Raw genomic sequence first — 17,956 nt, 5'->3', positions numbered from 1 at the left:
GGAGACCCTCTTCTTTTCCAGGAGCCCGTTTCCCCTTCTGTGTGCAGAGGCCAGGGCCCAGCCCGATCCCAGGACGGGCATGGGGTCCTTTTCCTGTCCATCAGGATCTGAGGTCGTGTGGGGAGGGGCTCCCCGTGGGAGGCCGGCTGGGCCTTTGTACCTCACATGCACTTGCAGGCTCAGAGAGGTGGAGCTGCTGGTCAAAAGCCACACAGCTTGAAAAATTCACATCACTTGTCAGTGGTGGAGCGGGGACTGTTGGACCCCCGAGTTACCCCGCGGGTGGGAGGACCCCATCACCTCAGAGCAGAAGGCCACAGGGACCCCAGGAGCTCAGCCTCCCGCACCCCTCCTCCCCCACCTCAGCCCAGGGTGTGCTCTGGGCCAGGCCAGGGGCTGGGGCCAGGGGGCTGCAGGGAGAGGCCGACCCTGTCCCTGCCCACAGACATCCCGTCCCTGGGTGACAGAGAGAGCCACACGAAACTGGCTCTTACAACACAAAGTGACAAGCACTGGGATCCAGGGCACGGGACAGAGTCTAAGGGACAAACCAGAGGTCACAAAGTGGCCTCGGTGGGCTGAGTGCGCCTGAGGGGTGCGGCGCTCTCCGTGGCCGGAATGTTTAAAAGTCCCGATTGCTGTCATTTAAAGGCCAGGGGCTCTTATTTTGAAATCCACATTTTCAGTGTCTCTGAGGTTTTGGAAGAGCTGTCCCCTGCCTGTGGTGGCACTGGCTAGGGAAGAGCAGGCCGCCTCGGCCCTGTCACCCCTGGTTCACTGTGGCCCAGAGGCTGTTTTGAGTCGGGATCCCCAGTCCCCAGCGCAGGCTCCAAACCAAAAGGGGGGAGAAGGGCAGTGGGCGGGTCCTGGTGCCCTGTGGGTGGAGTCCTGGTGCCCTGTGGGTGGAGTCCTGGTGCCCTGTGGGCGGAGTCCTGGTGCCCTGTGGGCGGGTCCTGGTGCCCTGTGGGCGGGGTCCTGGTGCCCTGTGGGCGGGTCCTGGTGCCCTGTGGGCGGGTCCTGGTGCCCTGTGGGCGGGTCCTGGTGCCCTGTGGGTGGAGTCCTGGTGCCCTGTGGGCGGGTCCTGGTGCCCTGTGTGCGGGTCCTGGTGCCCTGTGGGTGGAGTCCTGGTGCCCTGTGGGCGGGGTCCTGGTGCCCTGTGGGCGGGGTCCTGGTGCCCTGTGGGCGGGGTCCTGGTGCCCTGTGGGCGGGGTCCTGTTGCCCTGTGGGTGGGTCCTGTTGCCCTGTGGGTGGAGTCCTGGTGCCCTGTGGGCGGAGTCCTGGTGCCCTGTGGGCGGAGTCCTGGTGCCCTGTGGGTGGAGTCCTGGTGCCCTGTGGGCGGGGTCCTGGTGCCCTGTGGGCGGGGTCCTGGTGCCCTGTGGGTGGAGTCCTGGTGCCCTGTGGGTGGAGTCCTGGTGCCCTGTGGGTGGAGTCCTGGTGCCCTGTGGGTGGGTCCTGGTGCCCTGTGGGTGGAGTCCTGGTGCCCTGTGGGCGGGGTCCTGGTGCCCTGTGGGCGGGGTCCTGGTGCCCTGTGGGTGGAGTCCTGGTGCCCTGTGGGCGGGTCCTGGTGCCCTGTGGGCGGAGTCCTGGTGCCCTGTGGGTGGGTCCTGGTGCCCTGTGGGTGGGGTCCTGGTGCCCTGTGGGCGGGGTCCTGGTGCCCTGTGGGCGGGGTCCTGGTGCCCTGTGGGTGGGGTCCTGGTGCCCTGTGGGTGGAGTCCTGGTGCCCTGTGGGCGGGTCCTGGTGCCCTGTGTGCGGGTCCTGGTGCCCTGTGGGTGGAGTCCTGGTGCCCTGTGGGCGGGGTTCTGGTGCCCTGTGGGCGGGGTTCTGGTGCCCTGTGGGCGGGGTCCTGGTGCCCTGTGGGCGGTCCTGGTGCCCTGTGGGCGGGTCCTGGTGCCCTGTGGGTGGGGTCCTGGTGCCCTGTGGGCGGGTCCTGGTGCCCTGTGGGCGGGTCCTGGTGCCCTGTGGGCGGGGTCCTGGTGCCCTGTGGGTGGGGTCCTGGTGCCCTGTGGGCGGGTCCTGGTGCCCTGTGGGCGGGTCCTGGTGCCCTGTGGGTGGAGTCCTGGTGCCTTGTGGGTGGGTCCTGGTGCCTTGTGGGTGGAGTCCTGGTGCCCTGTGGGTGGAGTCCTGGTGCCCTGTGGGTGGATCCTGGTGCCCTGTGGGTGGAGTCCTGGTGCCCTGTGGGTGGAGTCCTGGTGCCCTGTGGGCGGGGTCCTGGTGCCCTGTGGGTGGGGTCCTGGTGCCCTGTGGGTGGGGTCCTGGTGCCCTGTGGGCGGGTCCTGGTGCCCTGTGGGCGGGTCCTGGTGCCCTGTGGGCGGGGTCCTGGTGCCCTGTGGGCGGGGTCCTGGTGCCCTGTGGGCGGGTCCTGGTGCCCTGTGGGTGGGGTCCTGGTGCCCTGTGGGTGGGGTCCTGGTGCCCTGTGGGTGGAGTCCTGGTGCCCTGTGGGTGGAGTCCTGGTGCCCTGTGGGTGGGTCCTGGTGCCCTGTGGGCGGGCCCTAGTGCCCTGTGGGCGGGGTCCTGGTGCCCTATGGGCGGGTCCTGGTGCCCTGTGGGTGGGTCTGGTGCCCTTTGGGTGGAGTCCTGGTGCCTTGTGGGTGGGTCCTGGTGCCCTGTGGGTGGAGTCCTGGTGCCCTGTGGGCGGAGTCCTGGTGCCCTGTGGGTGGGTCCTGGTGCCCTGTGGGCGGGGTCCTGGTGCCCTGTGGGTGGAGTCCTGGTGCCCTGTGGGCGGGGTCCTGGTGCCCTGTGGGCGGGGTCCTGGTGCCCTGTGGGTGGAGTCCTGGTGCCCTGTGGGCGGGGTCCTGGTGCCCTGTGGGCGGTCCTGGTGCCCTGTGGGCGGGTCCTGGTGCCCTGTGGGTGGGGTCCTGGTGCCCTGTGGGCGGGTCCTGGTGCCCTGTGGGCGGGTCCTGGTGCCCTGTGGGCGGGGTCCTGGTGCCCTGTGGGCGGGGTCCTGGTGCCCTGTGGGTGGAGTCCTGGTGCCCTGTGGGTGGAGTCCTGGTGCCCTGTGGGCGGGTCCTGGTGCCCTGTGGGTGGAGTCCTGGTGCCTTGTGGGTGGGTCCTGGTGCCTTGTGGGTGGAGTCCTGGTGCCCTGTGGGTGGAGTCCTGGTGCCCTGTGGGTGGATCCTGGTGCCCTGTGGGTGGAGTCCTGGTGCCCTGTGGGTGGAGTCCTGGTGCCCTGTGGGCGGGGTCCTGGTGCCCTGTGGGTGGGGTCCTGGTGCCCTGTGGGCGGGTCCTGGTGCCCTGTGGGCGGGTCCTGGTGCCCTGTGGGCGGGGTCCTGGTGCCCTGTGGGCGGGGTCCTGGTGCCCTGTGGGCGGGTCCTGGTGCCCTGTGGGTGGGGTCCTGGTGCCCTGTGGGTGGGGTCCTGGTGCCCTGTGGGTGGAGTCCTGGTGCCCTGTGGGTGGAGTCCTGGTGCCCTGTGGGTGGGTCCTGGTGCCCTGTGGGCGGGCCCTGGTGCCCTGTGGGCGGGGTCCTGGTGCCCTGTGGGCGGGTCCTGGTGCCCTGTGGGTGGGTCTGGTGCCCTTTGGGTGGAGTCCTGGTGCCTTGTGGGTGGGTCCTGGTGCCCTGTGGGTGGAGTCCTGGTGCCCTGTGGGCGGAGTCCTGGTGCCCTGTGGGTGGGTCCTGGTGCCCTGTGGGTGGGGTCCTGGTGCCCTGTGGGCGGGGTCCTGGTGCCCTGTGGGCGGGGTCCTGGTGCCCTGTGGGCGGGGTCCTGGTGCCCTGTGGGTGGAGTCCTGGTGCCCTGTGGGTGGAGTCCTGGTGCCCTGTGGGCGGGTCCTGGTGCCCTGTGTGCGGGTCCTGGTGCCCTGTGGGTGGAGTCCTGGTGCCCTGTGGGCGGGGTTCTGGTGCCCTGTGGGCGGGGTTCTGGTGCCCTGTGGGCGGGGTCCTGGTGCCCTGTGGGCGGTCCTGGTGCCCTGTGGGCGGGTCCTGGTGCCCTGTGGGTGGGGTCCTGGTGCCCTGTGGGCGGGTCCTGGTGCCCTGTGGGCGGGGTCCTGGTGCCCTGTGGGTGGGGTCCTGGTGCCCTGTGGGTGGAGTCCTGGTGCCCTGTGGGCGGGTCCTGGTGCCCTGTGGGTGGAGTCCTGGTGCCTTGTGGGTGGGTCCTGGTGCCTTGTGGGTGGAGTCCTGGTGCCCTGTGGGTGGAGTCCTGGTGCCCTGTGGGTGGAGTCCTGGTGCCCTGTGGGTGGAGTCCTGGTGCCCTGTGGGCGGGGTCCTGGTGCCCTGTGGGTGGGGTCCTGGTGCCCTGTGGGTGGGGTCCTGGTGCCCTGTGGGCGGGTCCTGGTGCCCTGTGGGTGGGGTCCTGGTGCCCTGTGGGTGGGGTCCTGGTGCCCTGTGGGTGGAGTCCTGGTGCCCTGTGGGTGGAGTCCTGGTGCCCTGTGGGCGGGCCCTGGTGCCCTGTGGGCGGGCCCTGGTGCCCTGTGGGCGGGGTCCTGGTGCCCTATGGGCGGGTCCTGGTGCCCTGTGGGTGGGTCTGGTGCCCTTTGGGTGGAGTCCTGGTGCCTTGTGGGTGGGTCCTGGTGCCCTGTGGGTGGAGTCCTGGTGCCCTGTGGGCGGGTCCTGGTGCCCTGTGGGTGGATCCTGGTGCCCTGTGGGTGGAGTCCTGGTGCCCTGTGGGCGGGGTCCTGGTGCCCTGTGGGTGGGGTCCTGGTGCCCTGTGGGCGGGTCCTGGTGCCCTGTGGGCGGGGTCCTGGTGCCCTGTGGGCGGGTCCTGGTGCCCTGTGGGCGGGTCCTGGTGCCCTGTGGGTGGGGTCCTGGTGCCCTGTGGGTGGGGTCCTGGTGCCCTGTGGGTGGAGTCCTGGTGCCCTGTGGGTGGGTCCTGGTGCCCTGTGGGCGGGCCCTGGTGCCCTGTGGGCGGGGTCCTGGTGCCCTATGGGCGGGTCCTGGTGCCCTGTGGGTGGAGTCCTGGTGCCCTGTGGGCGGGGTCCTGGTGCCCTGTGGGCGGGGTCCTGGTGCCCTGTGGGCGGGTCCTGGTGCCCTGTGGGTGGGGTCCTGGTGCCCTGTGGGTGGGGTCCTGGTGCCCTGTGGGTGGAGCCCTGGTGCCCTGTGGGTGGAGTCCTGGTGCCCTGTGGGTGGAGTCCTGGTGCCCTGTGGGTGGGTCCTGGTGCCCTGTGGGCGGGCCCTGGTGCCCTGTGGGCGGGGTCCTGGTGCCCTATGGGCGGGTCCTGGTGCCCTGTGGGTGGGTCTGGTGCCCTTTGGGTGGAGTCCTGGTGCCTTGTGGGTGGGTCCTGGTGCCCTGTGGGTGGAGTCCTGGTGCCCTGTGGGCGGGTCCTGGTGCCCTGTGGGTGGATCCTGGTGCCCTGTGGGTGGAGTCCTGGTGCCCTGTGGGCGGGGTCCTGGTGCCCTGTGGGCGGGTCCTGGTGCCCTGTGGGCGGGGTCCTGGTGCCCTGTGGGCGGGGTCCTGGTGCCCTATGGGCGGGTCCTGGTGCCCTGTGGGTGGAGTCCTGGTGCCCTGTGGGCGGGTCCTGGTGCCCTGTGGGTGGATCCTGGTGCCCTGTGGGTGGAGTCCTGGTGCCCTGTGGGCGGGGTCCTGGTGCCCTGTGGGCGGGTCCTGGTGCCCTGTGGGCGGGGTCCTGGTGCCCTGTGGGCGGGGTCCTGGTGCCCTGTGGGCGGGTCCTGGTGCCCTGTGGGCGGGTCCTGGTGCCCTGTGGGTGGGGTCCTGGTGCCCTGTGGGTGGGGTCCTGGTGCCCTGTGGGTGGAGTCCTGGTGCCCTGTGGGTGGGTCCTGGTGCCCTGTGGGCGGGCCCTGGTGCCCTGTGGGCGGGGTCCTGGTGCCCTATGGCGGGTCCTGGTGCCCTGTGGGTGGAGTCCTGGTGCCCTGTGGGTGGGTCTGGTGCCCTTTGGGTGGAGTCCTGGTGCCCTGTGGGCGGGGTCCTGGTGCCCTGTGGGCGGGGTCCTGGTGCCCTGTGGGCGGAGTCCTGGTGCCCTGTGGGTGGGGTCCTGGTGCCCTGTGGGTGGGTCCTGGTGCCCTGTGGGCGGGGTCCTGGTGCCCTGTGGGTGGAGTCCTGGTGCCCTGTGGGCGACACGCTCTGTCAATGGCTCTGGGCCCTGAGCCTCTTCCTGGAGGCCAGAGAAGAGGAGGGGAGCCCTGGTGCTCAGCGACCTGGTCTCCAGACCCAGGGACAGAGCGTCCCATTGTGACTCAAGGACGCACAGGGCCCCAGGCTTCTCTTTTTCCTGACAATGTATGTGACCACCAGGCGCGTGGTGCCCGGCTGTCATCCCAGCAACTCAGGAGGCTGAGGCAGGAGGATCCCAAGTTCGAGGCCAGCCTCAGCCACGGAGCCAGACCTTAATTAGTGACACCGTGTCTCAAAATCAGAATAGGAAGGACTGGGCTGTGGCTCGGAGGCAGAGAACCTCTGGGTCCCATCCCCAGCACCCACCCGCCCAAGATCGCTTCCTCAGTGAACTCTCCGCGGTTGTCGATGGCGACTGTCAGAGCAGCTCCCATCGCTCTCAACACTCGTTGAGAAAAACAACCAAACTTTTCCGTGCACCAATTGCTTCTCAATTAAAAAAAAAAAAAATCCAAACACCTTCCTCTTGGCAGCCAGCACTTCTGTTCCACAGGCCGTTCCAGTAGCTGAGGCCAAAACAAACAGTTTATTTCCCCCGAGGCCCCACGGCTCCAGAGCGTTGGCGAATGTCTCCCGCTGCCTAAGAACAGAGACCCACTCGGGGCTCAGGAAGGGCCCACCACGCCGCCCCTCCCTGTGCCTCTCCCTGTGCCATCTCTGCCCCTCCCCACGGGTCTGTCATTGCTCCCTGGGGCTCAGAGTCCTGGGGCGCAGGGGACGGGGCAGGGCCCTCAGGGTGTCCTGAGATGGTGGAGGACAGATGTCAGGTGAGGCCCTCTGCAGGGGCAAAATGGGCGGGTCTGGGGGTTCCGCCCGCCAGGAGGTGTGAGGACGGTGGGGGGGGGTCCTAGCGGGGCGTGGCCTGGGGCGCCAGAGGGACTGGGGGACAGAGGTCGCCTCTGTGGACCTCAGAGTGGACCTACTGGACGGAGGCCGGGCCTCCCCACTCCTCCTCCGGCCCAGGCCTTTAGGAGCAGGAAGCCACTGAGTGGGGGTCAGGCCACCGCTGCCTGGGCACATGGTCACTGGTCAGCATCAGCTTGGGCATGGCCGCCCATGATCACTGTCCCTGGGCAGAGGGTCCTGGGGTCAGGGAGTCCTCCAGTCCTGCTCCTCTCTGGGCCCACGGGGAGCGGGGAGGAGGGTGGACGGGAAGTGGAGAGATGGGCATGATGGTTGGGCTGGGGTGGACGGGGGTGGACGGGGGTGGACGGGGGTGGGAAAGGCGGGAGGGAGCCGGCAGCCTGAGGAGGGCGAGCAACGGGCAGGAGGCCTGTGGGCACGTGGTGGACATCAGAGTGGACTCCTGGGGCCATGCCCGTGAGCCGGGGTGAGGTCGGGGTGGCTGGGGGTGTTGTGTGGGGAAGGGGTCGGTGTGTGGTCTTGGGTGGGCCGTGGGTGCCAGTGGCTGCGTGGAGGGTGGCAGGCGGGGACCGGGGACCGCGGGTGACCTGTGGGGAGAGCCGAGTCGGGGCAGGTGCGTTTCTGGTCCTTGGGTGACGGTGGCAGGGGTGGCCAGTGTGCGTCCCGGCTGGCGAGCCGATGGGTGGCCGTAGGGACTGGGCCGCGGTGGCCGGGGCGGGAGGCCTGGGAGTGGGCGCCCAGCGCTGACCGCCCTTTCTCTCGCAGGACACCAGCCGCACCTGGGGGACTCCTGGCCCCGGAGCGCAGCCCAGGAGGCGCCCGAGCTGAACCGCCAGTGTTGGGTCCTGGGACACTGGGTGTGACCGAGCCCGGCCCAGCCCCAGACGCCCACGAGAGCCTGGTCTGGGGCCTGGAACCTGGTCTGTGTGGACTCGGTGGCCGTGAGGGGACGCCAGGCCTGTCCTGCCACCACCCGGGTCTCGGGCCCCAAGTCGCACCAGGGTGGCCCCAGGGGCCGCTGGCCACACAGAGGGGACGCCAGCTCTGGACTCCTGCCACCACCGCACACAGCGCCCCGCTGGGCACGGCCCGGAGAGACCCAGGACACTGGCCACTGAGTGCTGACCCCCACGAGCAGCCGGGAAGCTGAGGAGGTGCCCGAGGGGCAGAGCCCTGTAGGGACATGGGGTCCTGAAGGACAGGGCAGCGGCTGGCACCGCGGAGGGCCACCCCACAGGCACACAGCAGGAGCTCAATAAATGCTTGTTGAACCTGACGTCTTGTGGAGTGTGGCGGCCACTGGGCGATGGCTGTCCTGTCATTGTCCCCCCGAGGGTCAGTGTCACCTCAAGTGCACTGGGCCAGGGCCCGGCAGAGGGACGCGGGAGCCTGGGGCAGGCGGGAGGGACGGGCCGGAGGGCCGCCGAGGGCTCCAGGTGAGGACAGAGGTGGCCCTGAGCCGGAAGGCGAAGCCCGCGCCCCCTGAGAGCCCAGCGATGTCACCGCCCTGGCCCGAGGGACCCTTCACTGGGGCCACCTCTCTCTGAAACCCCAGGCGCAGACGCCGGCAAAGCGGATCCCCGTCCTCAGAGTGACCGTGGGGGGTCACAGAGACGAAGCCACCTGCCGAGGACTCACTCCAGAGCCCGCCAACGGCCGAGCTGAGTCAGACCAGGGCTCCGTCCCCAAGGGCCCCCAGGGCTGTCGAGAGGTTTCTGCTCAAGAGAACACAGTGTCCACTGTCCCTCGTCCACCACCCGGACTCCTCCACCCACCCGCCTGTCCTCCTGTCCACCTGTCCATCACCCACCCGTCCTCCTGTCCACCCGTCCATCACCCACCCATCCCGCCCACCCTCCGTCCCTCACTGGTTGTCCCCGACACCAGATGTCCCCACCATTCTCCAGGTGTCACCTTCCTTGTCACCCCCCATGGCTCCCCCCGCCCAGGGTGTCGTCCGAGCCTCCAGGGTGACCAGGCCCTGGGGGCGGGCACTCCAGGTGGGCCCTGGGAGAGGCCCTCTGTCATCACTCGGTGCCCACAGACGGCGGGACAGAGGACGAGCCAGGCCGCCCCAGCTCAGTGTCCCCAGGCTGCTTGACCCCTCTGGTCTCAGTTTCCCCTCCACTGAATGGACGTCCTTGTCAGAGGGCCAAGGGGGCGGCGGCCGAGCGTTTGGCACAGACCTTCGCCGCAGGCGCTTCCTTGCCACTTACTGTCACGAGGAGGGACGTTGGGGCCGCGGGAGACCACGGGCGTCCCCTGCTGGGGACAGTCGAGGGAGTGGTCAGGGGGCCTCTTCCAGAAAATGAGGTCCAGGCCCAGGGGCAGGGGATGGAGGCGCGGGCAGCAGGAGAGGGCGGAGGGACAGCTCGGCCGGTCACCCAGGGGCAGGCGTGGGGAGGAGCCGGCCAGAGCTGTGGTGGCTGTCATCGTGGGGGTTGGTGGGGACAGCCAGGGCACTGGCTTCCGGAGGAGCCTGGGCTGAGCCGGGCAGTGGCCACTCCCGCGGAGCAGGTGGGCAGGTGGCGTCCCAGGAAGGCAGCTGCCCGGGAGCGGGACCCTGTCCTCATCCCGCGCCAGTGGCCAGGGGCCAGGGCCTGGTAGGAGGGACGACCCACAGGACCTAGAGGGGACCCGTGGGAGGCGGCCAGCCAGGTGGCCTCCGCTGAGCGCTGGGGAAGGTGGAGATTTCAGTCCTGGACGCCTGGCGTCTCCGTGCCTGGGGACGTGGGGAGGCCTCGGCTGCCCATGCACTCACCGTCCATCATCCTGTGGCCACCAAGCATCCTTCTCCTTCCCTGGTGGACACCGAGGACCCCCGTGGGGGGGAGCCAGGGAGAGACGGGCCAGTGACCACCACCTCGACCGACTGGCAGGACCAGGTCAGACAGAGCCTCCAGGACCGGGGCCCGGCTGGGACGAGTCGGGCAGGAATCTGGCCCAGGTCACCCGGCCCAGGTCACCCAGCGGCTTGATTGTCACCGGGGTCAACGGAAGTCGGCCAAGAGGCCCCAGGAGACCCAGGGTGACACTGGGACCATCTCCGTCTCTTAACAGTCGTGTTTCCGTGAATCTGTGTTAGAAAACAGTGTCTCCAGCCACTTCAGAGCCACCAAGCCACCGCGTCACGGACTTCCCGCTGCGATGAAGCCGAAGGGGCGTCTCAGTAACAGGAAAAGCGTGGGCCCAAAGGGAACATCCAATAAACAACCCTGCACTGGTGTGCGGTCATGGCGTGGGGGCGGCTCACAAGGGTCCCTGTCACCCGGGAAGGGAAGAGGTGGGAGGGTCACGGGGCCCCTGGGACTTCAAGTCCCCCGTCTCCTCCTGAGCACGTCCGGGAAGGGGCTGGAAACTAGCTATTTTCCAGTGTAACAAGAGGGCTGCTGGTTAGATAACCAGGAGCACTTCCAGGATGTTCAGGTGACTGATTCAGGAGCCACTGAGAGTTACTTGGAGGGAACTAAGGCCACCATTGGCTTGGGAGGAGGGGCATGCCACCTGGGGACCCCTGGGGGACACACAGGGGACAGGAGGTCTTCCTCTGCGCCTGCAAAGCGCTTTCCCAGAGAGCAGTCCCCTGTGCTGAGTGGTCTGGTGCTGACCCTGGTGGCCTTGGGTGTGTGCCTGTGGTGTGGACACCACACGGGGCCCGACCCGAGGCCCTGCTCTCCCCTGGGCGCCCGAGCTCAGCCTCTCCGTCCCCACAGGCCTGGCTCCCTGTGCCCGGCTGTGTGCTGAGCCTGGTGGCCCCCCATGTGACCCTCACAGGCCCTGGGCTCCTCTGCCCAGTGGCCCCCCTTCTGCCAGGTGCAGGCGAACCTGGGGCCAGGGTTCACCCTCTGGCGGGAGGTGACGAGTTAACAGGGTTGACGTCTTCCTGGGCTGGTGACAGTGACCAGAATTGTCCCCGCCACCCCCGCTGGAGCCATCCCGTGGCTGGCCACACACTCGTCTCCCGCGGGTAATGGAAACGTCAGCTTGATTCATGGGCAGCGTCTGCAGCGGCCAGGGCTGAGGACGAGGCTGGCCCGGAGCACGTCCACCCAGAAGAGCCGCTGCCGCTGGGCTGACCCCTGCTCGGGAGGAAGCCGGGACCCAGAGAGCCGCCGGGTTGTGGAGTTAGGTGGGCCTGGGCTCAAGTCCTGCGGCCAGCACACCTGCTGCGGCCTCCCTCCTCCAAGGAACACTGACCAAGGGACAAAAGGTGCCAGGAACCGAGCTCAGGCAGGAGCTGCCCTCCTGGATCAGGAAGCTGTCCTTCCTCCTCACGGAGCACCCGGGAGACTCAGATCCTGCACCAAACCTTAAACAGTAGGAGCTCACCTCAAACAGTGACAATGTCCTGCAGGAGGGGCAGAGGGCAGCAGGGCCTGTCCACAGGAGGGTGAGGCAGGAGGAACGGCATGTGCAAAGGTCCTGGGGCTAAGAACAAGCCCCTGTGAACTGTGCAGCGAGGTCAGGACCTGCGGCTACTTCCCACCAGGCCTCTGGGGTCTGAGTCTGGGGTCTCCTGGGCGATGACAAGGGCTATGCTTTCACCCTGAGGGACCCAGGGGGCAGCCGATAGGAGGGGTTTTAAAGGAAGACAGGACCAGCACTGTCCTGAGAGGCTCCTCTGGCTGTGTGGGGTGCAGGCCTGGGAGACGGGGTGCAGGGCAGAAATGGGGCCAGCAGATCAGGGACTGCAGCAGGGCCTGGTGGGAGTGGAGGCAGCCCTGGTGCTGGCCAATGGACGGTAGTGCCCGGGGCCTCCAAGATAGAGACCAACCTCGTCCACGTGGGGTTCACTACATGGTCAGGCAGGAGGCCACTGGACGGGCCCCTGCCTGTCCCCAACTAGCCTGGTTCCCTTTGCTGTCACTTCTTGGGCCACATTTTGCTCTGGACTGACACTCTGGTCCCTACCTTAGACAAAGCTGGGGGCCGTTGACACCTGCGCGCCTGGCAGGGGGCGGCCACGGGGAGGGTGGCTGGGGAAACACGGGTCCTGAGGGCCCTAAGGCCCAGGAGGAGCCAGTCGGGCCTCTGCCTTGTGCTTGAGGCCAACCTGGGGCTCCCTGGGCCTTCGGGGTGCACCTGCAGGGTGGTGGGGAGGGCGCGGGGAGGGTGTGGGGGTCCCCCCCACAGGAGTGGGGAAGGGGCGGGGCCAGTGGAACCACACAGGAGCCGATTGGCAGAGGAGGGGCGGGACATCCATCCCTGATCAGCCAATAGGTCGGCAGCCCTAAGGCCTGAGCCCTTCAGGGACCAATCAGCTGAGCTTGTCCTGGACTTTGGAGAGGGGCCAGGCTGGAGGTGGTGCCCGGCTGCTCTGGGGAAGAGCCCCAGCCCCAAGGTCCCTCTCACCGAGCCTGTCTACACCTGTGGAGTGCAGGGAATCCTGAGACAGAGGGTCGTCGCAACCAGGAGGGCCAGAGCTATGAGGGTCTCATGGTGGCCACGGCGGTGCCGTGAAGCAGGTACCCTTGGTTCACCTGCCACCTGGGTAAGGAAGTCCAGGGTGTAAAGTCACTTGCCAAGGTCACACGGTCCGGAAGTGGTGGAGCCTGGACTTGAACCCAGGCCTGCTGGCCCCAGGACCGTGGCACAGCATCCCCGGTACAGGGAGGAGGACTTTCCTGGAGCCTGCGCACGGGAGGCTGCGAGGAGAGGAGCGGGCAGCTGTCTGTGGGACTCTTATCACCACCCAAGGAGCCGAGGCCGCTTCCTCAGCTGGGGCTGTGAGTGGAAGTCCCCCTGGAGAGCTGGGACACTGGAAAGGGTGTCATGAGTGCCACAGGGAGACGTGGGACACACCTGCAGCAGAGGACACCCCTTGGCCACTTGGGGACACACACAGCATATGGCCAGCCTGGTTTTGTTGCCCAAAGAGATGCCACAGGCTTGAGCCCCAGGCCCCCCAGGGGGTGCCATGCCCACCTGGCCAAGCCCCTGCCTGTGGAGCCACAGCACTGTCCCTGTGTCACATGCCTGGGGCGCTGTGAGCAGGCAGGTGAGGAGCCAGGAGGGCGGCAGGAGGCCCTGTGGCCTGGGGATCTGGAGGGACCACCAGGGGCGGGCCCAGCAGGGAACGCAGGACAAGGGTGACCTCTTTCCAGAGCAGAGGGAGCCTGAGCTCTCCAGTGAGAGGGGCAGCAGCCACACGGCGACTGGACGGCACAGTGGGTACTGTGCAGGCCGAGTCCCCAGAGGGGAGCCCCAGGCAGGGAAGGGGCTGCCTGGCCCGGGGAGGTGGCAGGTGGCCCCGGGCGTCTTGGCACACGTGCCTGAGCAGGGCCTCCCGGGTCCTCCTGAGGTGGCATGGGTGACCTGCAAGACACACCAGCCGTCCCCAAAGAGGAGCTGCCACAGCTGGACTGAGGGGCCGAGCCCAGGGACAGGGCCTGCGCCATTCCTCTGGGAGCCCTGCCAGCTGTCCCTCGGCTGTAGCCAAGATCCGTTTCCAGTAACCCAGGCCTGGGTGCCAACAAACCCGGCTCTGAGGCTCCAGCGGGTCACATCCGCCCTGGGGTGGGAGTGGGAAGCCCAGATGGAGACACGCAGGCTGTGAGGGAGGGGACCCTCACCCAGGAGGGCCGGGGTGGGGATGTCACCTCTGGGACCCAAAGGACTAATCTCTGTCTGTCCCTGAGTAACAGGGACCCAGCCCAGAGACCTGGCCAGTGGGGGTGGGGAGCGGTCAAGACTGAGGTGGCCTTGGTCAAGAGCCCCCTGAGCTGCTGCCAGTGTTGTGTTGGCCCCTGAGCTGCAGTGTGTCCCCCTGCCCTCTCCGCACCCTGCCCCCACGCCCCTCCACGCCCCTCCACACCACGCCACGCCCCTCCACACCACGCCACGCCCCTCCACACCACGCCACGCCCCTCCACGCCACGCCCCTCCACACCATGCCACGCCCCTCCACGCCACGCCCCTCCTAACGGCACCATCATCCCACTCGGAAGCCAGGAGTCTGACAGAATCGGGAATCAGGAGAGCGGCAGGGAGGGGGCCTGGGAATCGGGCACCTGGGAATCGGGCACCTGGGTGCTGGAGGAGCCACACCTGGTGGGAAACCAGCCAGATTCACAGGAATGCCACCCGCCTCTGCTGCCCAGTGGTCATCTCAGATCTGCATGTTGACCAACAGCTTCTGAAGCTGTGTGTCCTGGGGAGGTTGCACAGCCTCTCTGTGAAATCATGACAGAGCCTAACCCAAGGACTGTGACATGAGCAGCCAGGCGTATAATAACGGCGACATTCTGTTGAGTAGGCGAGCCAGGATCGTGACCGGTGGGTGAGGGCGCATGCCCCTGTGCTCGGCCAGTTTCAGGTGGACTCTTGCCCAGGGCCTTGGAGGCGGCACGGGCTCCCCCGTCTGACCCAAGTGCAGTGCGCCGGACTCCATTCTTAATAACATCTTTTATTGATTTTGCAAGAGAAAAAAATAGACATTTATTTTCCAGTTAATGCCTCCACAGCTCCTTTCCTCCCCCCTGCATTGCAGGGTGCACACGACGGTTGTGACACCCACCGGTTCCTGGCAGCCAGTGTGCAGCGTCTCCAGTGCCTGGGGCGGGATGGGGGTCCCTTCAGGGCAATGGCACTGTCTGGGTGACCAGTCCGGCTCCGGGGGCAGCTCTCGAGTGGGAGCTGGAGGCCGGGTGGGCTCGGCACATCCGGAGCTGCAGAGGAGTGGCCGGAGCTGGCGATGATGGATCTTCTCCGGGGAAGCGGTTCCTACCTCTGCATCAGCCGGGCTCCCAACGCAAAGCGCATCTGCGTGGCCCCGCGCGCGGCCTGCAGAGCCCGTAAAGCCTGGCCGCGGTTGCGCAGGAAAGTGCGAGAGAACCGCACCGCGCAGGCTGGGCCAGGCGCCAGGAAGGCAGCGGATTAACATGGGAACCAATTAGGTGCCCGATCTGAGCTGGCTACAGGGATGGGAACAGCCGCGGGGGTCCCGCTCGGCCGGGGGCGCAGGCACCCGTCCAGGCGCGACCACCCGGGAGGGAGGAGGGCAGGGCCTGGGCTCCCTGTAACTCCAGGGGCCGACAGCGGCACAGGCAGGGATGGGCAGGAAGAGGCCAGGGGGCAGGAGGCAGGGCCAGGGCAGGGAGCAGCCAGGCCAAGTTCAAGTGCAAGGGGGAGGTGCTGCGCCTGGCCCCAGGGTGGTGGTCCTCACTCCCCCAGGCCATGTCCAGAGCCCTGGTGGGCCCAGCTCCCCTTTCCCTCAGCAGGACACACGCCACAGCCAGTCCTGTCCCAGGCTCTGCAAGAGGCCAGAGGTCCTGCAGGCTCACCCCTGAAGGGCCTGGGGGACCCTGGATACACGAGGGGACGGTGGCAGTCCGGGCAGACCTGAGGGGCCGACCCGCATCCTGTGGGCTCCGCCAGCTCCCAGGGGGACTGGCATACGGGGGAGTGGGGCCACCACAGCTGGGCTGGCCTCCCCTCAACCCTGTCCTGGCCTAAGAAGCTGGATGGACGGACCAGACGGACGCCCCGCACACCGCACCCAGGCGTGAGGCAGGGTCAGTGGGTCCGAGCGGTCACGGGCCACGCCTTGCTGGAGAGGCAAAGCAGGCGTCCCTGGCTCTCTGCAGCAGCCCGCGTTGCAGGGCACTGCCACCCTCCACAGCGGCAGCCTGTCCCCCAGCGGTTTCCAGGGCTGTCGCCCCAGAGTCGCCCGTCCCTCTGTGCCGTGTTCTCCAGCCTCGGGACCCTGGCTGGTGACACTGAGGGCGGGGCTCCGCACGTCAGCACCGCCACCGCCTGGCTGGCTCCTTCTCACTTATGCAGGTTTTGGGGCGCAGAGCTGTGGAAGCAGAGCAGAGGGGCGGTGTCCCCAGCTTTACACCTCGGGAGTCCCACACCCGGGAGGCCCCACCAGGGGGCTGCCCTCCAGGTCCCTGAGGCCTGGCCCCGCCTGCAGCTCCAACAGGCCAGTCCCCCGCGCCCCAGGGCAGGGGAACCTGTGCCCACAGGGCTTCCGCTGCCTGTGACCTCTCCCCTCTGCACAGGGTTAGGGCTAGGTCCCTGTCACCCCAGGGTCTGCCTCAGGGACTCCTCCAGGTGCCCGAGGTGCGCAGGGGCGTAGGTGTGGGGTGTCAGCCCCTCCCCGGGGGCCACTCTGGGCAGACCGTGGCTGACCTGGGTCGGCCGCGCTCGGCTTCCTTCTGCAGCTGGTGACGGCCTGGTTGTCGTTTGTCATCTGGACGTCCTGGTCCTCTGCCTGGTTACTGTGTGGAGGAGGAGGCAGCAGGTCCCATGGGGCCCGGGGCCAAGTGTCCCTACCATCCATCCTCGTGAGGGCCACAGGGAGGGGGCGGGGCCAGGGACACACCTGATGGCCGTGTATTTCTCCTGGTGACAGATGTCCGTGTCCTCGGTGAAGAGGATGGTGTGGTAGGGCACCGTGGGCTCGCACGTCGGCAGGATGCCCCCGACCAGGTGGCTCACCATGGCCAGGACCCCGTGGTACACCAACAGGTCGTCCACCAGGAGCTGGGCAGGGACGGGGGCTGAGCGACCCGCTCTCCCACACGGTCCCCACAGAGCCCCCCTGAGGCTTCTAGAGACGGTGTCACCAGCCAGGGCCCCTGTGTGCCTGCACTGTGACTCCAGACCTCCACCCCCACAGGAGAGGCTGCAGGGGACTCGAAGGGGGGGACAGCACCCAGGAGAGAGCCCTGGACTCAGTGGGGCTGGTGGGGCTCTGGCCCCTGTGCCCACTGTTCTGTCCCCGTGGGGCCTGCTTTTCAGTGTCGGGTGACGACCCACATGTCAGGCGTGTGAAGGCCTGGCCGGTGACCAGCGTCCCTGCCTCTGGGACCAGGCCCCGCGTCTCAGGTGGCCACGGAGGGAGGCACATCAAGGGGCGACACATGATCAGAGCCGGCAGCTGAGCCCCAGTGAGCACCATCACCCCAAGCCCAGCCGGGGGGACTCACACCAAACTCCTTCACCCCGCGATGCGGCGTCTTGGCGTAGTTCCACAGCTTGACCATGGACACGGTGGTGGGCAGGTCGAAGATCACGTACACGCGGTTCACCTGGGGGAGCGGCCGGTGAGAGGTGCTCGGCTGGGCCGCTGCCCGGCCTATGGCTGGGCTTGGCGGTGCCCGAGGAGGCCCCTGCCCCCCAGAGGCCTGCAGTCCACCCGCCTCCTCCCCCGCCCATCTTGAGTCAGGTCACGTGTGGCTGCGCTTGCAACAAACCGCTGAGCTGGCTCTTGCAGGGCCTCGCTCCTGGGCTGGGGGCCCTCATCTCCACACGGGCAGAGCCTGGTGGCCCTCATCTCCACACGGGCAGAGCCTGGTGGCCCTCATCTCCACACGGGCAGAGCCTGGTGGCCCTCATCTCCACACGGGCAGAGCCTGGTGGCCCTCATCTCCACGCGGGCAGAGCCTGGTGGCCCTCATCTCCACGCGGGCAGAGCCTGGTGGCCCTCATCTCCACGCGGGCAGAGCCTGGGGGCCCTCATCTCCACGCGGGCAGAGCCTCGGGCCTCCCCAGATGGGCCCAGAAGTGGTACAGGCTCCCTGGGCCAGGACCCGTTTGTCCTTTCCCCCAGGGCATGGCCACCCAGCAGGTGTCCCTGGAGCTCCTGGGCAGGGAGGGGGGGCTGCTGGGTCAGGGGCAGGAAGCAGCCAGGTGGCCCCGACCTTCCCGCCCACCCAACAGCCACTCCCAAGGTCAAATAAGGAAGCCGGGGTCCCTGGCCGGCAGGGGCCAGCCTGCAGCACTCGGGAGGACGTGGGGCTGGCTGTGGGGGACCAAGGTCCACGGGGTCCTGCCCCTCAGTGCCCAGGGGCTCCAGGAGACACAGCGGGAGAGGTGGCCTGACACCAGGTGTGGCACCCACCTGCTGGCCACGTCCCATGTGCAACGGCAGGTGGGGGCTGAGGGGCTCTCGAGGGGCTGACCACTGGGCCCATTTGGGGTGGCTTTGGAGGACATCAGCACGGCACTGATGCTGCCACCCCTCCCTGTGGCAATCTGAGAGGACAATGTCCCCTGGCCTCCCACCCAGTCTTAGGGGTGGAAAAGG

At 68.1% G+C, this 17,956-nt stretch overlaps 2 protein-coding genes across 6 annotated transcripts in view; one reads left to right on the top strand and one right to left on the bottom strand.

Moving 5' to 3' along the window:
- The window catches only part of Gsg1l (GSG1 like), a 172,290-nt gene extending 164,503 nt beyond the window's left edge, over positions 1–7,787 (top strand). For all 5 annotated transcript variants that reach the window (XM_077802864.1, XM_026392180.2, XM_026392181.2 and 2 more), the window contains one exon: positions 7,690–7,787. In XM_077802864.1, coding sequence (XP_077658990.1) covers positions 7,690–7,787 — 98 coding nt within the window. The remainder of the gene's footprint in view (positions 1–7,689) is intronic.
- Positions 7,788–14,375: 6,588 nt separating this feature from the next.
- The window catches only part of Katnip (katanin interacting protein), a 143,653-nt gene continuing 140,072 nt past the window's right edge, over positions 14,376–17,956 (bottom strand). Inside the window, exons 27-30 of the mRNA XM_026392185.2 lie at positions 16,857–16,958; positions 16,250–16,410; positions 16,057–16,145; positions 14,376–15,721 (exon numbers count right to left, since the gene is read on the bottom strand). Coding sequence (XP_026247970.2) covers positions 15,663–15,721; positions 16,057–16,145; positions 16,250–16,410; positions 16,857–16,958 — 411 coding nt within the window. The 3' untranslated portion in view covers positions 14,376–15,662. The remainder of the gene's footprint in view (positions 15,722–16,056; positions 16,146–16,249; positions 16,411–16,856; positions 16,959–17,956) is intronic.

Source organism: Urocitellus parryii, chromosome 9, assembly GCF_045843805.1.
Source record: "Urocitellus parryii isolate mUroPar1 chromosome 9, mUroPar1.hap1, whole genome shotgun sequence".
Classification (NCBI taxonomy): Eukaryota; Metazoa; Chordata; class Mammalia; order Rodentia; family Sciuridae; genus Urocitellus; species Urocitellus parryii.
This window is presented reverse-complemented; position numbering and strand designations above follow the sequence as displayed.